General features: G+C 36.5%; 1 protein-coding gene and 1 pseudogene across 7 annotated transcripts in view; both read right to left on the bottom strand.

Annotated features, from left to right (window-relative positions):
- The window catches only part of Stag1 (STAG1 cohesin complex component), a 321639-nt gene that overhangs the window by 73049 nt on the left and 229782 nt on the right, over nt 1-18808 (bottom strand). For all 7 annotated transcript variants that reach the window (XM_021171587.2, XM_021171588.3, XM_085827945.1 and 4 more), the window contains 2 exons: nt 15596-15710; nt 3423-3540 (listed from right to left, as the gene is read on the bottom strand). In XM_021171587.2, the coding sequence (XP_021027246.1) occupies nt 3423-3540; nt 15596-15710 (233 nt within the window). The remainder of the gene's footprint in view (nt 1-3422; nt 3541-15595; nt 15711-18808) is intronic.
- LOC147002133 (AP-2 complex subunit beta pseudogene) lies at nt 4727-8324 on the bottom strand (annotated as a pseudogene).

Genomic DNA, 18808 nt, shown 5'->3' with positions numbered 1-18808 from the left:
GGCCTTGAATTCCTGATCGCTCCAATACTTTTAACATGAAGGGGTGTTGTATTTTGTCAAATGATTTTTCTGCATCTAAGGAGTGATCTTTGAGTTTGTTTATATAGTGGATTAAGTTAATGGATTTTCCTATATAGAATCAACCCTGCATCCCTGGGATGAAGCCTACTTGATCGTGGTGAATGATGGTTTTGATGTGTTCTTGGATTCAGTTTGCAAGAATTTTATTGAGTATTTTTGCATGATATTCATGAGCAAGCATGGTCTGAAGTTCGCTTTTTTGGTTGGGTCCTTGTATGGTTTAGGTATCAGAGTAATTGGGGCTTCATAGAATTAGTTAGGTAATGTTCCTTCTGTTTCGATGGAATAGTTTGAGGAAAATCGGTATCAGGTCTTCTTTGTAGGTCTGGTAAAATTCTACACTAAATTCATCTGGCCATGGGATTTTTTTCGTTGGGAGGTTTTTAATGACTTCTATTTCCTTGTGCAATATGGGCCTGTTTAGATAGTTTACCTGCTCTTGCTTTAACTTTGGTATGTGGTATCTGCCTTTATACAAATGATAAACAGGCTGAGAAAGAAATTAGGGAAACAACTTCCTTCACAATAGCCACAATAATATAAGATATCTTGGGGTAACTCTAACCAAACAAGTGAAAGAACTGTATGACAATAAGACATGGAAAGGGCAACTCTCAAATTCATCTAGAAAGGCAAAAAAAAAAAAAAAAAAAAAAATCAAGGATAGTGAAAACAATTCTTAACAATAAAAGAACGGCTGGGGGAATCACCATCTCTGACCTCAAACTTTAGTACAGAGCAATAGTGATAATAACTGCATGGTTCTGGTACAGAGACAGACTCGTTGATCAATGGAATAGAATTGAAGACCCAGAAAGAAAAATCAAACACTTATGGACACTTGATCTTTGATAAAGAAGCCAAAAATACACAATAGAAAAAAAATCATCTTCAATAAACGGTGCTGGTCTAACTGGCTGTCTGTATGTAGAAAAATGAAAATAGATCCATATTTGTCATCTTGCACAAAGCTCAAGTCCAAGTGGATCAAGGACCTCAACATAAAACCTATACACTGAATCTAATAGAAAAGAAAGTGGGAAAGAGCCTTGAATTCATTGGCACAGGGGGAAATTTCCTAAACAGAAACTCCAATAGTTCACGCTCTAAGATCAAGAATTGATAAATGGGACCTCATGAAACTAGAAAGCTTCTGTAAAGCAAAGGACATAGTCAATGAGACAAATCAGCAACCTACAGATTGGGAAAAAAATCTTCACTAACCCCACATCCGATAGAGGGCTAATAACCAAAGTACATAAAGAACTCAAGAAGCTAACCACCAAAAAAAAAAAAAAAAAAAAAAAAAAAAAAAAATCAAACAACCCAATCAAAAAATGGGGCATAGAACTAAGCAGAGAATGCACAACAGAGGACTCCTGAATGGCTGAGAAGCACCTAAAGAAATGTTCAAAGTCCTTAGTGGTCAGGGAAATGCTAATCAAAATAACCCTGAGATTCCACCTTACACCAATCAGAATGGCCAAGATCAAAATCTCAGGTGAAAACACATGTTGGAGAGGATGTGGAGAAAGAGGAACATTTTTCCATTGCTGGTGGGATTATAAACTGGTACAACAACTCAGGAAATCAATATGGAGGTTCCTCAGAAAATTGGAAGACTACCTGAAGACCCAGCTATACAACTCTTGGGCATATACCCAAAAGATGCCCTGCCATGCCACAGGGGCTATATGGTGGCAAATGTGCTAACTATACATACTTTAAGGTCATACTACAAACTCACCCAATTTGCATTTCACTGAAGAACATATACACCCAAGCACCATTTAAAAAATACTGTAAGACATCCTTAAAACTACTGCTAGTCTTTTACAAAGTATATCTCCAAAGTTTAGTCTTTTAGATTTTAACTAGGGTTTTATTACTGAAATTGTAACATACTTCTTCCATTTAAAAAGTAACTTAATTTCTTTTAAATGTAAGTTCAAATCAAATTGACTTTTAAACTCATTTTGAACTTATTCCTTCAAAGTAAGTTATTGATAGAATTTTATTGTTTAAAAAACATGACAAAACATTTAGGGAAGAAAGTTGATTTGGACTCCATTCCATGCAAGAACTTCTAAACGTTACAGGACACAGGTAAAAAGATATGAACAAATTGAGTTATTACATAAATACAACATTGCATTTATTATGCATTATCTCCCAAGACTTCCTTACTCAAATACAATCACACTCTAAAAGGTGGCAGGAGCAGGTATGGGGAAGACAGGAGAGAAGCCCAAAGGGCCAAGAGAATGAATGGAAATACGCAGCTGCTAGGGTTGGTAGTGGAGGGAACCTCCAGAAAGTCCCAGAGACCTGGGCACGTGAGAGGCTTCCAGGACTCAATGGTGATGACCTTAGCCAAAATGCCTAACAGTGGGGATGGAATCTGAAGGCACCACTTCCAGGAGATAGACAGGGCTCATAGTGTAGAAATGGGGCCACCCACCCATCTTCAAAATTTCTGACCCATAATTTTTTCCTGTCTAAAGGAAATGCAGAGACAAAAATGAAACAGAGACTAAAAAAAAAAAAAAAAAAAAAAAAAAAAAAGGCCACCAAGTGTCCAGCCTAACTTGGGATTCATCCCATGAGCAGGCACCAAACCCTGACACTATTATTGATGTCATGATTAAATTGCAAACAGGAGCTAGAATGGCTGTCCTCTTGGAGGTTCTACCAGCAGCTGACTGAGACAGATGTATATACTTACAGACAACCTTTGGATGGAGGTCAGGGACCCCTATGGAAGAATTAGGGGAAGGATTGAAGGAACTGAAGGGGATGGCAACCCTATAGGAACTGTAACAGTATTAACAAACCAGGACCCCTGTGAGCTCCCAGAGATTAAGCCACCAACCAAAGAGGCTACATGGGCTGGCTGAACCGTGGCCCCTGACACGTATGTAGCAGAGCACTGCCTTGTCTGGCTTCAGTGGGAAAAGATACACCCAATCCTGATGTCCCAGAAAGGGAGATGCTGGGGTGGTGGTGGTGAAAAACTCTGGGAGGGTGGCAACATTTGGAATGTAAATAAATTAATTTAAAAAATTTAAAAAGATTCAATTTTGAAAAAATTAAACATTAAGCATATTTTGTGTCTCAATTCAGCAATCAGAAATTCTTGAATATTATACAACACATGGACTTTGGAAACACTTTGTACAGCATAGTTATTGTGCTAATATGGAAAGACGGTTAAACTTGAAAAATTGTTATCATAGGAATTAAGCTGTTTCATTAAAGAAAAACATGTTATGTTTACATAGAAGATGTTACATTCATCAATGGAAACATAAAATAAAAACAGACTTGTTAAAATACTATACCTTCTTCTCCTTGAACAGGTTCTTCTAATAGTAACTCGGTCATACACTCCCAGTCTTTCAACAGCTCTTGAGAGCTCTCCCACAAGCTGTCCACCAGATAGGCTGCATGTTCATGTAACTAAAATTAACAAATTGAATGTGACCAAAGCACATTTAATAAAAGAACTACTAGTAATATTGTGAATCAAATAATTTTCTTTACAATTAAAATGGATTGGTCTCAACAGTTCTAAAAACCATTCAAAACAAGAATATATGTATGTGTATATACATATACATATATACACACACATCCACGTGCTATGACATATTATGCAGAATTAGCTGACTTTTTGAACTGTATCAGTAGTAAGATTACAGAACTCCTATATTCCAATGACTCATGCCAGTGAAGAAACAGAATAGACATCTAGCTAGAATTCCTGGAATAAGCTGAATCTAGGTTAGTTTCATTCCTCTTGACAGGTTATTCTTAGATCTACTTCTATGTGTGTCTGAGGTCCATGTGCCAGGGCATACCTGTGGAGGCCATAGGCTTGGGGTGTAAGACCTCGCCGGATAGATCCACCTTAGTAAGACTCACTACTTCACTACTGTACAGGCCAGGTTACCTCCTGAATACATAAGTATTCTCCGGTTCTCACAATTAAATGGAAAGTACTTTACTATTGCCCCTGCTCTGTTTTTCCATTTTAAAAAGGATATTAGTAATATTTCTCCCAGATATCCATTTAAGATACTGGCATATCTTGTCATCTTAGTTCCTCTTATTTCCCTCTTTCCTATTCTCACTGTTTACTCATCTCAATCTTACTTTTTATTTGTCACAACTTTAAAGATTTTTTTCTTTTCCTACAGTAAGAAAACATAATTGAGCACCTTATATATACTTCAAACCAAGCTCTCTTCCACATCTAGTTATTAAACCTTTTAAAGAATATTTTATGGTTTTAAAAAGCTCTTCAGGTAAAGATGCTGGCACTGTCCCAGCTGCTGTTGATATCCCTACTACTAATGATGGTGATACTTTCCCATCCTTGTGTGAAAGAGCTTCAACTTTTGAGGTAGTGATATGCAGCTAGCCAACATTTGTAATTACATTTTATGATATAGATCACAACTCATTCTGAGTTCCCAAACTAATTTAATTTACTGTGAGAAAAGTTTCAAAAAGGAACCAAACACATACAAATGGTAATTATTTTAATGCTGGGGACTGAGCCCAGAGTAGTGTGCATATAAGGCAAAAATTCTAGTAAGCTCCATTTCCAACTCTCAACGATTGTTAAATATGCTTAGACTGTATCTTCATCAGTAATGGTATTTCTCAAACTATGAGACACCTTTCCAGATTTACTGGTTATCTACTGCTATCTAGGATCTTGAACTATTTTTTTCTCACTCATTCATCTGATTGGAAGATCTGGAGAAGATTCTGTATTCCTTTATCTTAATTTTCTACTTTATTTTTTACTACTTTTAGTATCTTACACTGGTTCCAGAATTACTTTAGAAAAACCACAAACATGCATGCACGTGAGGGTAAGTGGACATTTCAATCCCAACATCTCCGGATGAATTGTGTCAAAGGCAGAGGAAGTAATTCTAACTAGCAAAATCTTTTCTGGGGGTGCAGTAGCAGAGAAAGGTTTGTACTGTGACATCTCTAGACTTTACAGTCATCCATTTTGACAGTTTTTCTTGCTTTAATATCTGTTGCCTTTTTCTCCATTTGAAATGAGATTTCAATTACAAAATATTCAACTATATACAAAGGAGGGTGTGGAAAATGCTAGCTAGCTCTTGGCATAGTATAAAGAAGGCCGTATGTTCCTAGATCATCACTAGTATCATTCCTAAAGTGACAAGAACAAGTGGCATTACAACTTGGTGTTAAAGATAAAAATAGAATCAGGACACCTAAAGCACTCCAACTACTGCCATTAAACCCATGCTAAAAAAAAGTCTATTGAGTGGGTAAATTTTACTTAGAGAATATTTTAAAACCATTTTGGATGTTTTAAAACTGTTGGCAGTGACAACAGCATAGCAATGTGATATGTATGTAATGATACTGAAATATGCACTTCAAAATGTATAGTGCATAGTACCACTATAAAAAACCCAAGATTATTAAATATGGTTTTATGATTAAATATATTCTTATGCTTGACTACACATATTTGGCTGTAGAGAGGGGCTATATTCAACAGATTATGATTTTTAAAAATAGAAGCTATGTATTTTTGACTCCTTTAACACCGTTGGTCTTTATTTCTGATTTATCGTTTATGATTGTAACTTTCTTGCTTTTTAAGAAGCACTTGTTATCTAACCCATTGTTTGTATACTTTCTGTGCTATTTTGATTAAAATATGCTTTTAAGTAGTATACAGCTGTTTTTAATTTTCTTTATTGCAATTTCAAAGGAGAGTGTGTTTTCTCTTAACACATCATGTTTCATTTATATCTTTTGGGATAATTAATGGCAGAAATATTGCTGGTATTTACTTTTCCTACTCTTATAGTACTTTATTGAGTGTTTTATCTACCCACCCCCAAGTCACAGTTTTTCTTGCTTTAATATCTGTTGCCTTTTTCTGAATTTGAAATGAGGTTTCAATTATAAAATATTCAACTATATTCAAAGGAGGGTGTGGAAAATGCTAGCTAGCTCTTGGCATAGTATAAAGAAGGCCGTATGTGAAGACAGAGAGACAGAGGCTCATAGTGACAAAAACAGTGGTTACAAATGTTCATAGGAAGCTAACCTATCCAATGGGGCAAACAGTAATGTCAGTACAGGGTGAAGACTGGTCAGTTCCTGTGTGCTGGGTGTTGCAGTATTTGAGTTCAGGTTCTACACAGCAATATAATTTTTTCTAACTTACACTGATTACAAGATGGCTAGACCAATTTATTGTCTTTCAAAATGCTGTAATAGAGCTGATAGATGAACTGAGAGACTTTAGCAGGTCCATACTTCAGCAATGGTGTATAACTAAGGCTGAATTATATATGTCAGCTAAATCCAAGTGCCCTTTTGCATTCTTCTTACCAGTAGTGTAAACACAGTTTTTACAACTTGCTGGAAACAATGTAGACATTTAAGTAAAATTCCATGATCTAAATTGGAGTTCATTTTCACTGGGAATACCCTTCCATGTTGTAAAGAAGAACTGATATTCCATTTTGTCCCTTTGTGTATTAAGAATCAATAAAAAGCACATTGAGGGGGATGAGGCAGTTGAGATAGAAGACATCAATAGTGCCTTCAACAGGCACCTGCAAGTTATTCACAGGTTCTATCTTCATGACAAGTTATTCACAGGTTCTGTCTTCATGACAGGGCCTAAAGTACTGAGGGGCGGAGAGACATAAATGTTCTTATTTGGTAACAGTGGGGTATCATGGTCAAAGAAGTCAAAGCTGTTCTTGTTAAAGTGTACTGTCACATGATGCAGAGCTTTGTTAGGGAAGCTCATTTCCATAGTGAGTGGTATGTTAATGTTCCCCACATCTCTAAGTTTAGCCTTTAACTCAGATAACCAGACTGCCTTAGGAGCCACATATCCACTAGGTATCCTTTCTATCCCTGTGAGAAGTTCAAACCGGTCATTTAGACCATGGTGGATCACAGCAGTAGGACAAGGAGCAAAGTTTGCAGGCACGAGTGACAGGATGAAGGGTTATTCTATCAGACTATCCAGTCCTTTTCCCCAAAAGAACCAGAGCTCCAAGCTCAAGACCTACTGGACCAGTTCCTGCATGCTAGTGTTTCTTTGTAAACAGATTCATTAAAGTGATAAGCAGAATCAGCTGTAGCTTGGGACTTTCAAGAAAACCATCCAGGAAGCACACTAGTAACTCAACTGCATTACAGATTCTTTCAGCATAATCTCCTACAGTTCATAGCTGCTTAATAATGGGCTCATCCAGGGTTTCAGCTTACAGAGAATGGCAGCAAAATGCTTACACTTGGAGTACTTGCAGAATACGTTCCTGATGACAATAACTGCCTCTTGAACAACTTAATTTACTTTGGTCTAGATTAGATTAAGCAAAGTGCTTACACAGATACTCTGCTAATTGTTTCAGTGCAATGTCATATTATACAATGGCCTGAACAGCTTTGGAAACAGAATCAACATCCATCTCAGTGGTATATAATTCTTTAGTTCTGCCAGAACCTGAGCAATGTTCACTTGAGATGGAAGAAGAATCACGATGTTAAACTTCTCTATTTTAACACAGATAGAATCCTTGTACTTTACAAAAAAAATACTCTTTTTGCTTCAAGATTTTAGCCATTTCTGGAAAACTGGGTTATTCCTCAGGGCAATATTCTGGTTCTCCAGACAGTACAGTAACAAGCGAAAGGGATAACTTCTTCAATAGCCTATTATAGTAGTTAAGAGTCTTTGGGTGACGATTCTAGAAATCTCTTTAGGAATTTTACTGCTGAGTTGGCTTAGTTATCAAGAAGCTACTTCCTGACAGATGCTGAGTTTCTAGGTCATCTTTAGGTGTATAAATTTATAGACTATCAAGGAAGGAAAACAAACAAACAAACAAACAAACAAACAATAAACCTGGCTCCATTCAGTGCACTCATTCAAGGATGTGAGAAGCATGTAGATTTCCTGTTATTTCAGAGTGAAGAAGTTGCTGATCTCAAACAGTGATGCTACATTTATTATTAGTCATCATCACTGGATCTGAATCTGCTATGAGATCCCAAAGAGAATTGAGAAATCCCTAATCTACCATCTACAGATCGAGATCACAGAATTTTGCCACACAGACTGTTGCCATTTTCTGAACATAGGGATCTTTGCACTTCAAGCATTTATAATCTCTTATCTTGTCCACTTGGATGCCAAGACTCAAAGCACAGGACATGGATCTTCACAAATATGTGGACAGTCATGATGTTCGAGCTTAGGTGACTCTTGGCATAGCTCAGTACATGAAGGCATCTGTTCTAGGGTGTCAGTCTGCATACACTGTATCTGGAAAGAGAAAGCTAACATCTTCTTGACAGTCAGTGGCAATCACTATCTTCATATCTTCCTTCTTTTTTTAAGTTTGGCTTTTTTTGGGGGAAAGGGAACAGTGGTGGTTTGAGACAGGGTCTCTATATACATCTCTGGCTGTCTAAGAACTCACTATATAGATCAGACTACCCTTACTTCTAGATATTTGCCTGCCTTTGCATCCTCAGTGCTGAGATTAAAAGCCTGTGCCACTATATCTGAGTGAGCTTGGCTTTTGATTTAAAAATGTATCCCTTTCTAACTGGTTATAAAGTACTAGAAATCCATCATGACTTGGGAGAACATTCACCAGAGACAAGGGCAGAGAGGCAGGGATAACCAGAGAGCCTAGACAGGGTGACAGCATAACAGGTTCCTTCCCTTTACAATTCTTTCTTGTATTTTCATTCAATTTTATTTTATTTTTGTGATATATTTTTCTAATCAGGTTTGCTGTACATTTTCCTTCCTTCCTTAATTAGAACATTATGCTTCTACAGTTTTTTTTTTTTTGGTTTCTCTGTATGGTCTTGGCTGTCCTGGAACTCACTCTGTAGACCAGGCTAGTCTCGAACTCAGAAATCTGCCTGCCTCTGCCTCCCAAGCGCTGCGATTAAAGGCAAGCAACCACCACATCAGGCTGCTTCTACAGTTTTAAGAATGTAAAAATCGATTAAATATCAGTTATATGTTGCACCAAAACTTAACCTTAGTTACTACCAAAGTCTCCTACATTTGTTTCTTTTACTGTATTCAGCTTCCACTTTGTTAGAAAACATCTTCATTGATCTGCAATATATAATATGAAGTTCATAGAAAACTTATCCCTTAAAACCCCCACTGTTCCACGCTCTCTATAGAGTTCTTGTTACATAATACAATAAAACTATAAGTTTGCACTTCTTTCTTTTTCTCTCTCATTTTTGAATCACTACTGCTTAAATGATTTTAATTTAAGCTTTTTCTTTCATAAAAGTTTCCTCTTATAACTTCCCTAAGTTTTGTCATTAATATATTATCTTTGTTTCTTTTTCAATTTCTATATACTCTTGTTTGTTAATTTGTGTCAGCAAATTTATTTCCAGACCCTGGCTGGCTTTCTTGGCTGACAGGGAAAATGGAAAGAGGGAAAGTTGTAATCAAACAGGATTTCTGTCAGTATTACACACTAGATGTTATATAATTCTCTATCCTTCTGGTTGCCATAAATTGCCTGAGCATTCATTACTTCAAAGACACACTATATAAATCCTAAATCCCCTGGACAAGCAGTTCTAAAATCAACAGGCTCAGTCAGTGGCAGCTATTTAATCACTACTCATGTTATGTAGTAACTATCTCTGCTGTTCTGATTACTGAATGCCTCAAAATTCTTTGAGAAAAGTCTCAGTTAATAAAAGGAATGTTTTAGTTTTGATCATGAGAATATACATTATTTGTTATATTTTATTGCTTTTACAGTCTTCATCCTTTTAGAAACTGGTAATGTATCTTTCATCTTGACTAATTTGGCCTGAGGTTTTTGATGAAGGATCTAATGATATATTTTAATTCTTTCAACTAGTATAATTCTATTAGCATCAGTTTTCTTTGAAAAAACATTTATTTTAAAAAACATTCTTTAGTGTTTTCCCTACTTGTATTTATAAATACCACATATGTACCTGGTGCCCTGAGAGACCAAAAGGTTTTTGATACTCCGGACCTGGAATTTACAAATTGTTAGCTGTAAGTTACCATATGGATGCTGGAAATTGAACCTGGCTATTCTAGAAGGGCAGCACATGATTTTGCTGAGCCATCTTTCCAGCTGCAGAATCAGTATACTTTTAGATGACTTTTCTTTTCTGTGCTTTAAAAATTTAGCTCTGGTACATTGTTACCATTCTTTTTGTTTGTTTTTGTTTGTTTGTTTCGAGACAGGGTTTCTCTGTGTAGCCCTGGCTATCCTGGAACTCACTTTGTAGACCAGGCTGGCCTCAAACTCAGAAACTCACGTGCCTCTGTCTCCTAAGTGCTGGGATTAAAGGCGTATGCTACCACGGCCTGGCTACTGTTAACCATTCTTATCAGATTTTGTTTATAGTAATCAATATTCTTATTGCAGATGCTAATTTGATCATTTCCTTATCTTTTGGACTGTAAGGAGATGATGGTACAATACAGTGTTGTGGTACTCTTTATTAATGATTTGGATGGATTTGTATACCTTAGGAGACATCTATCTGGGAGTTCTTTTTCAGAATACTTCTAGAGAGGCCTAACTGTAGGGAAGACCAATTCTGATATGGGAAGCACTGTGTCACTTACAGTTATAAGTTGAGCAGTAACATTAATCTCTCTTTGCTCCCTAACTGCAAATGCAGCACAAGCTGGTATCTCATGCTTCTACTGACATGGTTTCCCATCCAGGATGAACTGTATTTTCACAAACTGTGAACCATACCAAGCCTTTTCTTCCTTAAGCTGCTTTGTCAGGTATGTTGTTATAGCAACAAGAAAAATAACCAATAAAATTTATATTGAGGTGTATGGCTGCTGCTATAATAAACCTGAATATAGTTCATAGGCCTTTGGAAGTGGTCTCTCTCTGGGAGAAATGTTGAAGAGTTTGGAGCTAGACTAGAAAAAACTCAGAGTGCCCTAAGCAGAGTTTCATGAGCCATTCTGGCCAGAGTGTGGAATACCAGGCACTGACAGCAAAGTCAATAGGAGAGATTATGCTAAAGACTTCAGGGGCAGTAAAACTCTAGTAGGAACTGGAATAAAAACCATTCATAGTACAATGAACATGGGTGTTTTCTGCCCATGTCCCAAGACCTTAAAAGTGTGACTGAATTCAATGACAACAGCTTATTTGTTTAGCAGTAAAAACTTCAAGACAGCATAGTATTAGGCTATTGTATAGTACTGCTCAATACTTATTGCCAGATCTAAGGAGAAGGAAAAAGGAAAACGTACAGTGGGGAGGAATGGCAGATTTCCAAGCTTAAAGCTGAAGACAAGGCTGTTGTGGAGAAAAATCACCTGAACAAATTCACATATTGTGAGATAACAGGAAAGGTATTCTGAATGCAGTATCTAACCCATTAAAAGGCTAGCTTGTAAAAGCGCAAATGTATTTGAAGGAGAATGTGTGAGAAAGGGTTCCATGTGTTTATGAAAACAACTACCTAGTGAAGTGTTTACATAGGTTTAGCTGCTAAGGCAGACTATAGCAATGGTAGATGGGAGCAGATGACATCTCCAGTTGTCAGAACTTGGGAACATCACCCCCATGGTGCTGCCATAGCAGATATTAAATAAGTAAGAATCCCAAAGTCAAGGAGGTTTATCCTAAGGATTCAGAAAGCCTCTGAGGCTACAAAATGTGTGGAATGGTAAGATTCTCTCTAATGAAGCATCTTGCGACACTCTGGTAATGTTGGTAACAGAGGTGGTAAAACATTGAAGATGCTAAGATCATGCAAACTGAATTAAGAAGAGCTGTAGGCAAAAGTAGTGCTAGCCAAAGAGAGGTCATGTGTTGCAGGACGCAAAAATAGATGGATGGCCTACTCAAGGCTACGGAGGCCTAGGTGATGCTATGTAGTTGCAAAACACTGAGTACCTGGTTTAGTTATTGCCCAGTTGGGTTTTAGTCTGATCTTTTCTTGCTATAGCCCTACTCTTACTTTTAAGAATAGAAATGCTTATTCTTTGCCTGTGTATATTAGACATATGTAATTTGTTTTATTTTATACATACTTGTAGTTAATTTTGTTGAGTCCCAGAAGAGACCCTGGATTGCTCAATGGCACTGAGACTATTGAATATTATGTAGACTTTCCAAGTTGGACTGAATTCATTTTGCATTAAGAGATGGATATAACTCTTTCAGGGCCCGAAGTGGAATATTATAAAGGCTTAAAAGTCACATATTTGGGTGTCAAGATAAGGAGTTGGTCCATGGTAGATAATCTTCATGGTCAACCTGACTGAACCTGGGAGACATAAAAGATGTGTCGCTGAGGAAGCTTAAACAGAGAGGTTGAACTATGAAAGAACAACCCATGCTGTAGACCGAGGATCAGACTGAATAAAAAGGTAAAAATGAGAAAGCAACCTGAATACCATCACTCTCCTTTTCTGCTTCTTGCTCCAGAGTCAATGTTAACAGCGGCCCTATTCTGCTCTTTTTGCCACAATGAACTCAAATCATGAACCAAAATAACAGTTCTTCCTTCTGTTAGCTATTTCTGTCAGACATTTAATAAAATATTTGACAACAAGAAAAGTAACTCATGAGTGCATTCTGTTAAAAAATAAGACGTTACAAATTTAATTAGCTCATTAAAGGGAAAGATTATGAATTGGCTCATTTTTGAAGTAAGTTCCAACTTTATCAGTATCATTAAGCTATACAACATTGTCAGTTACGGATGGGCTTGATATAATGTTTAGCAATTTTGCCTTCAGACTTATATGAAAACCACAGAGCCTGAAGATCTCAAATTAATTTGGACTCCCATAAAACAATTGAGAAAAAAAGTTCTAGCAACACTAAGAATAACAAGGAATTTCCATTGTGAGTCAAAGATGAAACTGTGAGGACTTAAAAACATTTTCAACAACTGTTATATAACAGCAGCAGCAATTAAGTCCTTGGGATTAAAAAATATTGGTAACTTTAAAATTACAAGGAAAATAACGTTCTAAAAGATGGTTACTGGTATCACCCAGTAAAATCAGGTACTGGGAAACTCTTCAAGAATTAGAAAAACAAACAGACAAATAACTTTAATAAACAGACACTACACAGGAAGATGGATATTTAAAAATTTATGTCTAAGTTGAAATTATATTTTAATTTTATTCATAATACTGGTACACTTTATTTTGTAAGATAAAATTAGAATTCATTTTACAGACTTTCTTTGAAACTTATACATTTGATTAAACTACTCCAATTTCCTGGAGATTTTAATTATAATACTCTGGGCATATTATGATTCATCTTCAAGTAGCTTCAAATTTGCTTCCAATGTTTTATATCAAGAATTCTCTTCGTTTTAACCTCCGGTAGATAGTTAAATACATTAGAGGAGTTTGGAATATAATGGAAATTGTAAGAATTTAGTTCATGACAAATCATTCTCAGTTAAATCATCAGCCCAAGTTATTAAACCTAAAATTTCTAAGTATTCCAATATTGGGACTTTGATCTTGCTAAAAGAGTTAATCATCTAGCTAGTTTTATGAAACTTGAACATGAGCTGAAAGGTAGCTCAACAGATAAAATGCTTGTCCTACAAGTTTGGAGACCTGTATTACAATTCCCAGAATTGTTTTGGCCTAGCAAACACAGGAGTGGATGTTCACAGTCAGCTATTGGATGTATCACAGGGCTCCCAATGGAGAAGCTAGAGAAAGTACCCAAGGAGCTAAAGGGATCTGCAACCCTATTGTTGGAACAACATGATGTACTAATAACCAGAACCCCGGAGCTCTTGTCTCTAGCTGCATATGTATCGAAAGATGACCTAGTCGGCCATCAATGGAAAGAGAGGCCCATTGGACTTGCAAACTTTATATGCCCCAATATAGGGGAATGCTAGGGCCAAAAGAATGGGAATGGGTGGGTAGGGAAGTGAGGGGCGCTATGGGGGACTTTTGGGATAGCATTGGAAATGTAATTGAGGAAAATATGTAATAAAAATATTAAAAATTAAAAAAAAAAAGGATACCCTACTAATTTCTGGGTCTATTTGAAACACCGTTCTTAACGCATTTGAATGCAACTCTCCTGCTGATTTTGTTTCCATATTATTCTTTATTTTGTCTTAATTGAAGAAATAGTGACAACTTCTAGCTGTGTCCTTTGGCTCCGATTCCATTTATTTGCTTCGAACTTTTCTTGCTTTAGTTTTTACATAGGTTGTCTTACTCCATTTTTATAGAGTTGTTACAGTGCTATCAAATTAGAACATTCATAAAATCTCTTAGGTTTCTTTCTCTGACATTTTATTTTTCCCAAGTAAAGTTGAGTCTTAATTTTTAAAAATTCTTTCTTTTCGTTGTGATACTGAACTAGAGCCTGATACAAAACAGGCAAGGGTCTTCTCTCTTTTGTATTTCAAAATTCTGAAACTTAGGGTCTAAGTTGAATAGCAGGCCTTGAAATCACACAGTTAGCCTATTCAGGCACTGCACTTGTGATCTGCCTGACACATCCACTCATCTACTGTGGATTAGAAGTTTGTGCGGCCAGGTCTTCTTGGACTTCTAATTTTCTTTACTTCTTTCGCAATTCTATTTTCATTAATTTCTGAACTAAGTAGTTTATACATTCAGGGTCTTTTAACCAACATTATTGTTTAACCTTCACCTTGTCTGTAGTAGAAAATGTGGATTAAATTATTAAGAGACATTTTAGTGAGCAAATAAAACTTTTCTCTCCAATAACAGTTCTGCTGTGCGTGCTACTTATAAAATTCCAAAAATGATAACTGACTACAGTAAACAAAAATTAAATATTATATTCAAATAGCTAGAACTAATAGTTTTAACAGTCTGACAACATTCACAACTTTTGTTGTTGTTTTTTCACCCCCAAGACTGGGTTTCTCTGTGTAGCCTTGGTTGTCCTGGAGCTTGCTCTGTAAACCAGAGTGGACTCCAACCTATGGAGATCCATCTGCCTCTGCCTTCTGAGTGCTGGAATTACAGCTATGTGCTACCATTACTTGGCAATGCAGAGACTTTAACCAAGGGCCTTCTGTGTGCCAGGCAAACCTCCACCACAATCCAAACCCCTCAAGCCCTTAAGACTGTTTAATAAAACAATTTAAGAGCTATAGGGAGAAATTTAACATTAAAAAAAAAAAGCATGTAAAACTGGCATTCTATAAACAATGTAAAACTTTAAACTCACTAGTGTGTATTCAGTTTTGATACATTCCTATAAGTATATTGATACAATCCTACACATATATTCCGAATTTCTCACAAAAAGCTGAGTATGGAGTAATTCAAAAAGGTAACTTTACAAGGAAAAGGCTTGTTTTCCTATGACTGAAATGAACCCCAACTGCTTTCAATGAATCAAAAAAAAAAAAAAAATAGAAGTAAAGAAGAGTGAACTAAATCCCTTCTTACCTCACTTTCCAGAAAGAAAAGAACAAGCATCCTAATGAGGTTCCCATTTGGACTGTTCCTTCCTCTCCTCTTTGCTAATGCTTCCTCTGCTTGTGGATCATGTCTGCTGAACAGCCTGGGGCAAGGGGACAATACAAATTCACATGAATACAAACTTCAGTATTTTTTTCAAAACATAAATTAGAAAGTTCATTGTAATTCATTCTAATTCAATAAAACCCATGTTTTTGAGACACGGTGTAGCCTAGGTTGCCCTTGAATTCTTGATGTTCCAGCTTCAATTTTTCTAGTGTTGAGCTTTCGGTCACATGCTACTAAAAGACCATTATTCGTCAAAAAATGTCAGATATAAAGTATCTTACACAGTTCAACATGAGGAAATGTTTTCAGTAATGAACAGTCAATCTGAAATATTTATAAAAAAATATATGCACGTCTATTATCTTATGATTGATATTAAGAGAGTATATAATTTTAAATTGATCTATCTAGTTTCTTATGTATTTACTTCAGTCATAAATACATTGAAGGAAATGTTAAACAATAACCAAAAAGCTACATTTTAATCTTTATGCCTTTAGTATTCTCTTATGGTTATTGCTTATCATTTAGAGATAGTAGTCTATCCTATCATTTAAAAATTTTTTCAATAACAAAACTTTTAAATATGGCTAAGAAAGAAAATAAAGTTTTAAATTTGCTATATAGATTTATTCTAATAAACAAAGCTCCTGCCTGCCAGTAGTGAAGTACACATTTAATCCTAGTACTCAGGAGGCAGAGAAAAGGCACATACATGAGTTTGAGCCTAAGCTACAGAGTGAGTTCCAGGAGAGCCAGGGCTACACAAAGAAACCTCGCCTCTAAAAAAAATGAAAAACCAAACTAAATAAACAAAACCAAAACCCAAAACAACAATAACACTCTAAAAAAAAAAAAAAAAAAACCCAAACCCAACGCTGCCTTATTTTTAAAAGGGACTGCTCCAAGGACACAGCAGGGAACAGGAATCTATTTCTCAGGAGGAACTACGTCTTCCTAAGGACTCTAGGGCAGTGGGTCTCAACCTGTGCTTCTCAGCCCCTGTGTGGGTTGAGTAACTTTTTCACAGAAGTTACATAATGGATATCCTATGTATCAGATATTCACATCATGATCATAACTACCGAAATTACAGTTATGAAGTAACGATGATTTCATGATTGGGGATCACCACAAAATGAGAAACCATATTAAAAGGGTTGCAGCATTAGAAAGGTTGAGAATCACTGCTCTAGTAGATGGAAATAGACTAGCTGTATCATCTCATGTATTTTATAGAAAAATAAGAAAATAGGGACCAGCAAATAACATACGCTAGTTTACAAGCTTTTCAAATGAAGGGCTTATGTAATTAAAAAGTATTCTATTGGAGGTGGCTTTCAAACTGGTAACAAATTAAACACGTAATGTTGACTTTTGAGAATTTTCATAGGGCTAATCTCCATGACTTCCCCCAATCCATGCTTTCTCACCAATTACTCAGATCTAGCCCAGGTGCCATATCCAGTGCTCCAGCCTAGTTTCACCTTTATTGCCTGCGCTATATATTATCTCTAGGCTTCTGCCAGGACCATCCCCTACCTGTTCACCAACCCACAAGCCCCTGTCAACATTTCTCCATAGCCATATCTAATCCCCTCACTCTAAAACTTAAGAGTAGGAAGCACACCCTAGAACACGAGCCAAATCCTCTCTATCCACTTGGCTTCATTCCACCCAAGCCATTTCTAACCTCTAGGCCCAACCTGCCCTCACATTCTCTCTTCTGTTCCATCTGTTCATATCAGACTAAGAACTAGAAAGTTTGTTCACCTTATCCTCAAAATATGAACAATATAAAAGATCAAACCAGTATCTTTCACCCAAACCTACTATCCCCATAAAAATACTTGCCAATGAGAATTTCTGAGATGATTTGCAGGATACACTATACAAGAAGAATCACAAACTTCATCAAAAAACAATGATGTTAAAAAGGAGTTTTAAAAAAAGATAAAAGAAAATGCTGAACAGAATTTAGATGAAAGAACTTAAGGAGCCAAACACCTGACTGACTACCAAGAAAACACAAACAGAAGGCTGTGAGAAATAACTAAAAAAACTCCAAAACTTGAGAAAGGCAATCAACAAAGAGGTAAACACACTGAAGAGGACGCAAACTGAAATGAAGATGTAATAAAAGAATGCCAGCAACTCAATTATAAGACTCAAAGAAAAGCCTTATAAGTAAAATGAATCAAGCAGAAGATAAGAGTATGAGGATTTGAAGTTAAAAGTAGGATAGAGATCAAATAAGAAACATGTAGGAAAGTAACATATATGAAATATGAGATATCATGAAAAAAAAAACCTTCAATTTTAAGATTACAGTCAATCATTGGACTGAGCTCAGGGGCTCCAATGGAAGAGCTAGGGGCAGAACTGAAGAAGCTGAAGGGAATTGCAACCATGTAAGAAGAACAATATCAACTAACTGAACCATCCAGGGCTTCTGGTGAATTAAACCCCCAACCAGAGTACAAGTGGAGGGATTTATGGCTCCAAACACATATGTAGCAGAGGATGGCCTTATCTGAAATCAATGGGAGGGAGGCCCTTGGTCCTGTGGAGGCTTGATGCCCCAGCATCAAGGCAGTATGCATTAGAGCAGTAAGGCAGGAGTGAATGAGTGGGTGAGGAGCACCCTCAGAGGCAAAGGGGAAGAGGGGGATGGGAGGGAAGGTTGGTGGAGGGGTAACTGGGAAGGGGACGTCATTTGAAATGTAAATGAAATGATTAATGATGATAATGAAAAGATTCCATGTGGAAGAAGACTCTGAACATGACTGTGGAAGAAAACAGCCAGCGCTAAACGGAGAGACACAGGCAGAGAATACAAGAGGAAGAAAACATAGGTAATTCCAAAAGAAACCCCTATGGTTTATGGTAACAGTAAAACACTAAGGAGACATAATAAAGAAAGCATACTGAAAGCTGCAAGGGAGCAAACCTCCCCTCCCCCAAGACACATTAAAAAACCCATATCAGAATAACAGCTTATTTCTCATTGGAAACTTTGAAAGCAACAAGAGGCTGGATTAAGGCATTCTAAAAACTAAAAATATATGAATGCAAGAGTAAACAAATAGATCTTGCAAAACCATCTACCATAATTGAAGAAGAAAAACTTTC

This window comes from Mus caroli, unplaced genomic scaffold, assembly GCF_978045245.1.
Source record: "Mus caroli unplaced genomic scaffold, Mus_caroli_1 scaffold_11, whole genome shotgun sequence".
Classification (NCBI taxonomy): domain Eukaryota; kingdom Metazoa; phylum Chordata; class Mammalia; order Rodentia; family Muridae; genus Mus; species Mus caroli.
This window is presented reverse-complemented; position numbering and strand designations above follow the sequence as displayed.